We start from the raw sequence: 12,500 nt of genomic DNA, 5'->3' as shown, positions 1-12,500 counted from the left end.
CTTCCTGTCGACGTCTGTCTGTCTGACTCATCGTCCATCAGACTTGTGATCAGCTTGTGATCTTACGGGCATCATAGAAAGGCACTGCCAAACTCTAGAGGTGGAGTCAGTGTGTTTCTAGGAAACCACCGTGAATATTATTCCTACGACTGGTTTCGCTTCTGGACACATCAAGCCTGAATTGTGGAATGCCCCTTTTTAGATCTGGCATGGGAGATTTCTTTATTCTGGTTTTTAGTTTTGTTTCATTGTGTTAGAACATTGCTTAATTAAGGAGGAGGAAAGTACAGAAGGGGAAGGAACATGTACACTTTCGTGACGTTAGAATTATAAGGTTCTATCTCCATTTTTGGTCAAAATTGAGTTTTTTACATAATCTGATCCATTAGGTGTTTATTAATGCCTGTGTGGTGTTATTTTTAAAATGTTGACATTTTTTAGTTAGTAATTAATCAAATACAAAGGTTCCATCTCACAAAACATAATGGAATGTAAAAACGTTGACGCTCAATATCTCTGAACTGCCCTAAACGGAAATAGAACCTTATCATTCTAAACGGAGATAGAACCTTATCATTCTAAACGGAGATAGAACCTTATCATTCTAAACGGAGATAGAACCTTATCATTCTAAACGGAGATAGAACCTTATCATTCTAAACGGAGATAGAACCTTATCATTCTAAACGGAGATAGAACCTTATCGTTCTAAACGGAGATAGAACCTTATCATTCTAAACGGAGATAGAACCTTATCGTTCTAAACGGAGATAGAACCTTATCATTCTAAACGGAGATAGAACCTTATCATTCTAAACGGAGATAGAACCTTATCATTCTAAACAGAGATAGAACCTTATCATTCTAAACGGAGATAGAACCTTATCATTCTAAACGGAGATAGAACCTTATCATTCTAAACGGAGATAGAACCTTATCATTCTAAACGGAGATAGAACCTTATCATTCTAAACGGAGATAGAACCTTATCATTCTAAACGGAGATAGAACCTTATCATTCTAAACGGAGATAGAACCTTATCATTCTAAACGGAGATAGAACCTCATCATTCTAAACGGAGATAGAACCTTATCATTCTAAGATCACGAGTTGAAGAATAGGTCAAAATCCCACCTGATCACTGTGAGAGATTCGTTCTTTCGTCCAGAAGCATCTTGAAGGTGTCATTGGAAACAAAGACTTCTCCACCAAGTATTAAATACATATCAGTTAGCGTCTTCAATACTTCTATCATTCCTCTTTATTGCACATCGCTTTTGTTATGGATTGGAATGTTACAATTTCTTTAGCTGTGTAGTTTTATTGAGTTAATACCAATGTCTGGTCTAAATTTAATGTGAAAAGCTTTAATGGAAATATGTTGAATTAAAAGAAATGTATATGTGTTGAATACTTATAATACCCACTCCACTGTATGCAAGAAACATATTGATAGCCTAAACAATAAGGCCAGATAACCTGATGTTTTCGTTCCCTTACAAAATTGATCATACTATTATATTTGGTCTGGGCTTCTCTCAAGGAAAGATCCACACTTAGAACAGTGTGTTGTGCCTTTATTTCCCCACGTTAGGAACTTGCTGTAGGAAAGGGTGATCTCATTGTCTTCATATGGAAACTATCTCCCATTTTCTTGACTTTGGAATGAAAGTTTCCCTTTGAATTATGTTTTTTTCTGGTCACTGTCTGGCTGAAGGAGACAGGCTTCATGTGGTCAGGCAGAGCTGTCAGGGACAGCTGTCAGGGGGAATGGTTAGATGGAGGTGGAGCTGGCGTCTAATGATCGCATGGTCGGCGGTTCGATCCCCGGCTGGCCACATGTCGAGGTGTCCTTGGGCAAGACACTGAACCCCAAATTGCTCCCAATGAGCGGGCAGGCGACCTTGCATGGTAGCTTGCCGCCATTGGTGTGTGAATGTGTGTGAATGGGTGTGAATGAGAGGCCGTTGTAAAGAGCTTTGGAATAAGGCACTACATAAGTGCAATCTATTAACTATTTATTATTTTATTTAGCCTCCCTTGCTGTATATGTCATAGGATTTGGATAATGCATGCACAGATATGGAACCAGGTCAGTTTTCAACACAAAAAAAGGGGAAAATGTGAAGCAACGACCTACCAGAACAATAATCTTTAGTATTGTAGTGTGGCCACTAGAGGGCAGCCTTGGCAAACCTTTGTAGGTTATCTGAAAGAGAGATTCCTATCTAAATACTGTGTCCTAAACAGGTAGGAGATTAATATCAGATGTTGTCTTGATCATAGTACACGTTGTGCTATTTGGCAGATTCTTTTAAACTCTTTGCTCAGTTGTAAAACAGTCTCATAACATTAACCTTGCATTCTCCAGTAGATTTGACCTTTGACCACCACAGCTAATGCATGCATTTATATAGTATAAGACTTAAAACCTCAACAGGTCTGTTTTTTTGTTCTGGACCTGTATGTGACTTCGTAAAATGTTATTTTATAAGTGGACTTGAATGAATGAATGAATGAATGAATGAATGAATGAATGAATGAATGAATGGTCTTTATTGTCATTGCTACAGTACAGGTACCAAACAACGAAATTTGGGAGGGGGGGCTCCCCTGGTGCTAGGAAAGCTGTTGAGGTGGTATGTACAGCAGCGAAGGCTGGTAGAAACCAGATGATTGTAATGCACAGAGCGGAATGAAACCTCTGTCACAGATAGGCCCAGATGTACGGTATGTGTAGAGGTACGGTATGTGTAGACCATGGCCTGTTTGTGACAGTGCGGTTGATGTGCTGTATAGTGTTGTGAAGGACCGACACTACAGGCTCATTGTAATGCATGGTATGGAATAAGGAATGGTGTCATACGTGTGTGTTTTTTTATACTGTTCCTCATTCCATTCCATGCGTTACAATGAGCCCGTCCTCCGATTTCTACCTTCACCAGCCTCCCCTGGACAGTGTAGTGTATCACCAGGCTGGTACCAGGGGGGAGGGTGGCCCGGAAGAGAAAACGACTGACCCAATAATATCAGTACACCAGGAAGCAACGTGTGCGCAATGTCAAATGTGAACTATCAAAGTAAATAAGCCAACAAGTCGTGACGTTAGAATTATAAGGTTCTATCTCCATTTTTGGTCAAAATTGAGTTTTTTACATAATCTGATCCATTAGGTGTTTATTAATGCCTGTGTGGTGTTATTTTGTTAAATGTTGACATTTTTGAGTTAGTAATTCATAAAATACAAAGGTTCCATCTCACAGAACATAATGGAATGTAAAAACGTTGACGCTCAATATCTCTGAACTACCCTAAACGCAGATAGAACCTTATAATTCTAAACGGAGATAGAACCTTATAATTCTAAACGGAGATAGAACCTTATAATTCTAAGCTCACAAGATATCTAACAATTCAAAAACAGGCGTTCCTCCTGCTAGCATCTGTGTTGTTCCGCTCGCTGCCCTTTCACTGGCAAACAACCAGCTGTTTCTAGAGTTGCGTTTTGCCCCCTGAATATTTTGCACAATTTGACTTCGTATCGTGATCAAACCGTGTGGCGTGTGTTGGATGCAGCAGGCCTACTGTAGCCTACTCCCCAGCGATCTATCAAGTCAGGGTGTTCTCATGTTAAGTAGCTAAGAAATCAGGACACCAGGACTGGGTAGTGGTGGTCTTGTGGATAGTGAATTGAATTTGTGATCGTAAGGTTGTGAGTTCAAATCCCGCCTGAAACCACACCACTACTAGTGTGCCCTTGAGTAAGGCACTTAGCCCTCAGTTACTCCAGGGGGAATGTCCTTGTAATTCGTAATTGTAAATCGCTTTCGATTAAAAGCGTCTGCTAAATGGCAAAATTATAAAATTATAAAATTAGGACACGACGTAAACGCAACCCATAATGATTCGGAAACAAACACATCTCGGTTAAAAACTGAGCCTTGTTTTTAACATGCTGCATTGGGTTTGGGCCAGTGGACAAGTGTCCTTGTCCAACCCTGTTGTGTAGACTAGAACAGCTTCTATGATACAGTGTGTGTGTTTACGCTAACGTAGAGTGTTGAGAAGGAGTATAGCCTAGAGAACAGTAGAATGAAATGTCATGTCAATATAATGTAGAGATGAGGATAGCGTAGAGAAGAGTATAGTGTAGAGAAGAGCTTCTATGTGACTGTGTGTGTGTGTGTGTGTGTGTGTTATGTAGAGAAGAGCTTCCATGTGACTGTGTGTGTGTCTGTGTGTTATGTCCCAGTGTCGGAGACGGCCCTGGCTGACAAGGCCCTGACCCTGCTGTGTCTGCTGATGAAGGAGCACTGGGGATGGTTCGGCACGGAGAACATCCAGAGGACCGTCCGGCTGCTGGTCGGTACGCTCATAGACAGGTGAGGCCACAGTGTTGCAGTGTTGATTACAGGGTTCCCACGGGTCCTTGAAATCCTTGAAAGTTTGTGAATTAGAGAAAAAAAAATCAAGGTCTTAAAAGTTTTTGAAAATAGACATGGGTCATTGAAAGTGCTTGAATTCCCCTCTCTCTCTCTCTCTCTCTCTCTCTCTCTCTCTCTCTCTCTCTCTCTCTCTCTCTCTCTCTCTCTCTCTCTCTCTCTCTCTCAATTTTTTATATATACGGTATATATTATATATATTTTTTACTTAGCTCGTCAACTTTACACATATTTCACAATATATTGTTTTGCTGTGCTGTGGTAGAGAAGGCAAGAGACCATCTATTGTTCACACATTCAAGCCTTTCTTTTTTGGTTTGTGAGTGGATAGTTCCTGTTATATAAATTCTCATCTAGATCTGTCTCAAACTATGTCGTTGTGTTGGGTCCTTGAATTTGAGGGAATTGAGTCTTGAAAGTCCTTGAAAGGTGCTTGAATTTGATGTTTCAGAAGGTGTGGGAACCCTGTGATGAAGTCCACAGACATGACAGCTTGCTGAGGTAAAGCGTGTCTGTGGGAGTCTTTGTCATGTCCAGTGGATCTGCAGGGCGTGTGTTTCTCCAGCACCATAAGAGAGAAAAACGGTGTGTGTGTTTGTTGTCATTTGAAAAAGTAAGGGGGGATAGTGACATGGGCATGTCTTTCACCAGCCAATCAGCTCAGTGTATCACTCAGGGGAGGCTGGTGGAGGTAGACATCGGAGGACTGGCTCATTGTATTGTATTGCATGGAATGGAATGGAATGAGGAATGGTATTTGATCAACACGTGTGTTTGATACCATTCCTCATTTCATTCCATGCAGTCCTCATTCTGTTCCATGCAGTTTCTACCTCCGCCAGCCTTTACTGGTATCACTACATACCGTGCTTCAATAAGAGATTTTAAGTAAGAGTATTTTTTTTTTTAAGTATTAAGAGTATTGGTCAAAACACAGCCAATGGGCTTAAACAATAACAGCCAACTGTACCTCAGCCAGCCAATAGCTTTAACAATATAGCCAACCGTATCTCAAATGAAACATAAAGATCAGGATTTTCAATAACAACCATGATATGGAGAGAGAGGTCAATGTTGAAACGATTGCGGGCGGTTCTCCCATTTTGGAATAACTGGAATAGTGTTCCACTGTTGCGCAAGAGCGGCATTTACTGACCTGTAGATGTATGTGCACTTCTGCAATGCAAGCAAACTGTCTGTTTGGCTGAATGTCTGGTCAGTGCTCGGTGCACATATGGGTCAGGCATGTGAGCTGGGCTCTGCGGAGGATCTCTGTGGACGAGTTTCTGGCAGATCCAGAAGACTGAAGTTACTGTTCATGCTTTAGTGTGTGTCACACTCGTTTATCTGACAAGCTAGTCTGTCTCTTGTCTTTTATTTCACATGTACCTAACCTTTCGCCTTCAATTGTTATGCTGTCCCAACACACTCTCACACTCGCCGAATTCCAAATCAGCCCCTAGGCCCCTAGGATCTCATGATCTGAAAGGATTGGATTGGTATGAGCAATATAGCAAAAATAAAACCACCTAGCCAATCAGAGGGTAAGATGGAGGGAGTTTAAACTAGTATCATATTGATTCTATCTATCCCTCTATCCCTCTATCCATTTACCCACCCATCCATCCGTCCGTCCATCCATCCATCCATCCGTCCGTCCGTCCGTCCGTCCATCCATCCATCCATCCGTCCATTTAGATCTGCACGAGGGTACTGTAGGTGGTATATAAGGGCTAAGTGATCTGTCAGAGGGTGAAGAATGGTATAGTAGGGAAAGGCCATAAGTGCTGATTTGGAATTCAGCCATAGTCTTGGTCAGTGGGCATACAGGGCTATGTGGTAGGGACCTGCATGTGTCTGTCTACCCCGGTCCCTTCAGGTGAGGCCTAGCTTCACAAACCCGTCTGTCCGTAGCAGTGGAAGGTGGGTGAACTCAGATTTCGAGGAATCGAGGAATGTTTTTCTTTTCCCCCCTCGCGGCTCTGAGACAGATGTTTCCATATTTCCGGAGCCGACTTGTTTATCTCACTGTGAAGGTTTTACAGTTGTTTGGGGAAAAGAAAAGTTATTTTCAAACCTAATTCTCCATGTTTTGAATGGATGAATGAATGGTCTTTATTGTCATTGCTACAGTACAGGTACCAAACAACGACATTTAGGAGGGGTGGCTCCCCTGGTGTTAGAAAAAAACACTTTTAGAAAAAGAATAAAATCACAAGAAGGGAAGGTTTTCTTGTCGACGTTGTCGTTTCTCTGTCTGCATTGCCTTGTCGGTTAGACGATTAGACTATTTCTTTTACAACTTTTTTTTGTTTTGTTAAGAATTGTTTTAATTTAAGAATATTTGTATAATTTACTTTTCAGTTCAATCATCATTATTATCAACAAAAAACAAGATACAAGAACAAATTAATGACAGAGGGACTTTCCAGTCTTCCACACACTTTCAACCAGATAGCGTTGAAATAAATCCAGGTTTCATCAGACTGTTATTGGTTCTCTGACGGGCTAGATAACATCAGCTGGTGAGCTGTGGTCTCTGTGGCCTCTGGCCCGAGCGTAGATTACTTTTTCCTGCTACAACTAGTGGATAGATGATTCACTTACTCAGTCTAAATGTATTAGTTGTAAGTCGCTTTGGATAAAGGCGTCTGCTGAATGCCAAATATGTCAAAGGTCTTCTACTCCTCAGGTGTCGACTACTCGTGACGTTTAGAATTATAAGGTTCTAAAAAATGTTTTTTTACATAATCTGATCCATTAGGTGTTTATTAATGCCTGTGTGGTGTTATATTTTTAAAATGTTGACATTTTCTTAGTTAGTAATTCATAAAACACAAAGGTTCCATCTCACAAAACATAATGGAATGTAAAAACGTTGATGCTCCATATCTCTGAACTACCCTAAACGGAGATAGAACCTTATCATTCTAAACTCACGTACTGTTAATGATATATTTCATGATCATTAATATTATAGTGTTATATGACATACAGTAGCTCTAGAGTCTTTGTCTTTGATCAATATTTACAAAAGAAAAAGCTGAATGGTTCTTGGCGCTCTATCTTAGTTTTGTTTTCTCCTGCTTCTTTTAAACATTTAAGCTGCAAAAGTGCTTAACTTATAACTTATTTCCCTTAATGAGATTTGCTGCTTGATGACTCTTTACGCTCGGGTGGATTTTTACGAGAGTTTCCGTAGCGATGGAAAGTACCGGACCACAGAAGCCGCCGGGTCTCAGAGTTGAGACGCCAGGCTGTGATGGAGTCTCTCCACAGACACTTCCTGTTTATAGATCAGAGAAAGTACAGAGTGACACATACTACTGTACAGGGGGTTGCTACTGTAGTTCACAGGTCACATCAGTTGAAACATTTATTTTATGCAATAGTGAAGTGAGACATTTAGGCTTGCCGTGATTGGACGGCTCCGCTATATATATATATATCTCCCTCCCTGGAGTCACACCAACACAACATACGTACAAGATACAGAATGGCAGCGACCCATGGCTTCTCAAACCCCTGGATGTTGGTGACATGCAGAACAACCAAGCGGGTGGAGACTGGGGGTGCATCCATTCCTCCGGTTTCTACCTCCACTAGCCTAACTTCTACGTAGTCAGTTGGCCCCCTTCTGCCTGTTGGGATTTGTGTTATTCAACTTCCCAAACATCCCGTTGTAGACAGGTATAGCCACACTGCCAGTAAACTGACCCTGTTATGTACCACGTACAGTGCTCAGCGTTCTCAGGTTCGTGTATTTGTACGTTCTAATTCCTCCCAACAGGCTGAGAGGCCCCAGTGTTAAAGCCCTGTGTTTTAGTTGGTCCCTCTATTTAAAGAAACCCTTTAGCCAGGAGTGACCGTGTTCACTGTGGTACTGGCAGTTGGTCCTGTCTTCCTTTCACCAGCTGCATATCGTGACGTTAGAATTATAAGGTTCTATCTCCATTTTTGTCAAAATGTAGTTTTTTACATAATCTGATCCATTAGGTGTTTATTAATGCCTGTGTGGTGTTATTTTAAAAATGTTGACATGTTTGAGTTAGTAATTAATAAAATACAAAGGTTCCATCTCACAAAACATAATGGAATGTAAAAACCTTGACGCTCAATATCTCTGAACTACCCTAAACGGAGATAGAACCTTATCATTCTAAACGGAGATAGACCCTTATCATTCTAAACGGAGATAGATCCGTATCATTCTAAACGGAGATAGAACCTTATCATTCTAAACAGAGATAGAACCTTATCATTCTAAACAGAGATAGAACCTTATCATTCTAAACGGAGATAGAACCGTATCATTCTAAACGGAGATAGAACCTTATCATTCTAAACAGAGATAGAACCTTATCATTCTAAACGGAGATAGACCTTATCATTCTAAACAGAGATAGAACCTTATAATTCTAAGCTCACGATACGCCAACAGCCATGTTCACTGTGACTACTACGGGTGAGATGAGAGGGACCTTCCTGACCAGCGTCCGACTATGTCAAAACCATCAAACTGACCCTAACGTTTACCAGTTAGGGCTACACAGACAGGCAGCTAGGCAGCCTTCGCTTCTACACAGACAAGCAGCTATGCTAATTTACTACACAGATAAGCTGATATGGCCTATAGTAGCTACATGGCTTCGGCTGTTGCCATTTTACATTTCTGGCATTCAGCAGACGCCTTTATCCAAAGCGACTTACAAACAAATACATTTGTCTAAGTAAGTGAATCATCTATCCCTTAGTCATCGTAAGAAAAACAAATCTATGCTATGACCAGGGGGCCGTTGGCGGTTACAATTCTAGAAGAAGGAAGAATTCCTTTTTTCTTTTGTTTTTCTTTAAAAAAAAAAGTTTATTTACAGTCGAGAAAGTGAACACAGGAGTGGTGGGGATGAAGAGGTCTTCAAGAAGGACAGTCAACATGTAGCCTGACGAAATCATCGGTCTTCCCCCTCGTCAGTTCCAAATGTCTCATCTGAGATCTGCTCGTACATCTGCGGGTTTGTGTTTTTCATAGTGACTCCGGTGTGTGCGTGCATTCGTTCCCGCATGCATGCGCACACACACACACACACACACACACACACACACACACACACACACACACACACACACACACATACACACACACACACACACATACACACACACACACACACACACACACACACACACACACACACACACGTCTGGGTCTGTGTGAATAGTTTGGCTGGAGCCATGCTCTTGTAAATGTGGTCCATGGCATTGATTCGGAGGAGATGCATAATTTTATAGACTGGAAAGTGGGACAATTTAAGGTTGAAAATATTCACAGTTTAGACAGCCGTCTGGAAAAAGCACACGGTGCCAGAGTTGTGTCTAGTGTTGTAGCCTAAATGAGGCAGGTCCGTCTCAAAGGGAGACCTTTTTTCCCCCCATCACAAAGCCTTTGAAACCTGGATTTGGACAACAAAGAAGCTTCTTCCAGACAGACACACAGACAGACAGGCAGGCAGGCAGACAGGCAGGCAGACAGATAGACAGACAGACAGACACACAGACAGGCAGGCAGGCAGGCAGACAGACACGCAGGCAGGCAGATAGACAGACAGACACACAGACAGGCAGGTAGATAGACGGGCAGGCAGGCAAACAGACATGTAGACAGACAGGCAGGCAGGCAGGCAGGCAGGCAGATAGACAGACACGCAGACAGGCAGGTAGATAGATGGGCAGGCAAGAACACAGACCCACAAACAGACACGCAGACAGACACAGACAGGCAGGCAGGCAGACAGACAGACACTGGAAGTCCACCCTTTTTTTGTGAATCGTATAATTGGCATGAGTTGGTTACAGTGATAAGTGATATTATGACTGAAGATTTAGGTTGTATTGAAAACCTATTTGGCAACCTTTGAAAACCAAAATTTGGCTCAGTCCAGCATTGAATAACACATTCTGGTATGGAACACTCCGCTCTGAAATACGGTCACACACATTTGCTCAGGATTTGACAACTTGACCATGTCAACTATGACTGATGGCTTCTGGGCAGACCTGACATAGTACAGGTGTGTTCTGTTAACGCACCTGTACCACTCACTCACACAGCTCAACACACCCCGCCTTGTTTCTCAGCACTGTGAATGGAGAGCTTGTTGTTTGGGCACCAACTCCCAACTCCAGCTCCACTGTCTTACAGTATGTTACAGTATGTTCAGTAGGCTTGTGTTCCCCCCCCCCTGCGTGCTCCCCGCTGCACCTTTCCAATGACATGATGTTTTATTTTTACTCCAAAACAGGATTATTAATACTTTTATAATGGTGCCCTAGAGGGCCCGCGGGCCTCCATGACAGCTTGATGAAGTAAGTGAAGACTGAGTTTGAAATCTGTCATACGTACTGTGTATGTATGCACATGAGCACGAACACACACGCACGCACACAAACATGCATCGCTTCAGTTTCAGCCGTGGTGAAAGCATGTTGTTTTCATGGCTGTAATTGAAGTGGTTTCTCTCCTGTCTGCTCCATTTAGCAGCAGTGACCGCATTGGGTTTTGAGTGACCGCATTGGGTTTTGAACCTGTGAAGATCAGGTCAACTCTCTCGCTCAAGCTCTCCTGTCATCTATAAGCAGACAGACAGACAGACAGACAGACAGATAGATAGACATACTGACAGACTGACAGACAGACACAGACGTACTGTCAGACTGACTGACTGACAGGCAGACAGGCAGGCATGTGTTGTGGCTGTTTAGCCAAGTCAAAAGGGTCATTTACCCTGTAGTCTACTATGCTTACTGCCACAGACAACTGGTGGCCCACGCCCATCCTCAGAGGGGCGGTATGAGAGACAGGTCCTTACAGTACGCTACAGAGGAGAGACAGGTCCTTACAGAGGAGAGACAGGTCCTTACAGAGGAGAGACAGGTCCTTACAGAGGAGAGACAGGTCCTTACAATATACTACAGAGGAGAGACAGGTCCTTACAGTCTGCTACAGAGGAGAGACAGGTCCTTACAGTACACTACAGAGGAGAGACAGGTCCTTACAGTAGCTACAGAGGAGAGACAGGTCCTTACAGTAGCTACAGAGGAGAGACAGGTCCTTACAGAGGAGAGACAGGTCCTTACAGAGGAGAGACAGGTCCTTACAATATACTACAGAGGAGAGACAGGTCCTTACAGTCTGCTACAGAGGAGAGACAGGTCCTTACAGTACACTACAGAGGAGAGACAGGTCCTTACAGTACGCTACAGAGGAGAGACAGGTCCTTACAGTACACTACAGAGGAGAGACAGGTCCTTACAGTAGCTACAGAGGAGAGACAGGTCCTTACAGTACTCTACAGAGGAGAGACAGGTCCTTACAGTCTGCTACAGAGGAGAGACAGGTCCTTACAGTACACTACAGAGGAGAGACAGGTCCTTACAGTACACTACAGAGGAGAGACAGGTCCTTACAGTACACTACAGAGGAGAGACAGGTCCTTACAGTCTGCTACAGAGGAGAGACAGGTCCTTACAGTACACTACAGAGGAGAGACAGGTCCTTACAGTACACTACAGAGGAGAGACAGGTCCTTACAGTACGCTACAGAGGAGAGACAGGTCCTTACAGTACACTACAGAGGAGAGACAGGTCCTTACAGTACACTACAGAGGAGAGACAGGTCCTTACAGTACACTACAGAGGAGAGACAGGTCCTTACAGTACACTACAGAGGAGAGACAGGTCCTTACAGTACACTACAGAGGAGAGACAGGTCCTTACAGTACACTACAGAGGAGAGACAGGTCCTTACAGTACACTACAGAGGAGAGACAGGTCTTTACAGTACACTACAGAGGAGAGACAGGTCCTTACAGTACACTACAGAGGAGAGACAGGTCCTTACAGTCTGCTACAGAGGAGAGACAGGTCCTTACAGTCTGCTACAGAGGAGAGACAGGTCCTTACAGTACACTACAGAGGAGAGACAGGTCCTTACAGTACACTACAGAGGAGAGACAGGTCCTTACAGTACACTACAGAGGAGAGACAGGTCCTTACAGTA

The 12,500-nt window shown here is 42.9% G+C and overlaps 1 protein-coding gene across 1 annotated transcript in view; it reads left to right on the top strand.

Annotated features, from left to right (window-relative positions):
- The window catches only part of snx19b (sorting nexin 19b), a gene marked incomplete at both ends in the record, with an annotated part of 46,661 nt that overhangs the window by 11,031 nt on the left and 23,130 nt on the right, over window positions 1–12,500 (top strand). Inside the window, one exon of the mRNA XM_080549085.1 lies at window positions 4,254–4,383. Coding sequence (XP_080405211.1) covers window positions 4,254–4,383 — 130 coding nt within the window. The remainder of the gene's footprint in view (window positions 1–4,253; window positions 4,384–12,500) is intronic.

This window comes from Nansenia antarctica (genome assembly GCF_963989245.1).
Source record: "Nansenia antarctica genome assembly, chromosome: 19".
Classification (NCBI taxonomy): Eukaryota; Metazoa; Chordata; class Actinopteri; order Argentiniformes; family Microstomatidae; genus Nansenia; species Nansenia antarctica.
This window is presented reverse-complemented; position numbering and strand designations above follow the sequence as displayed.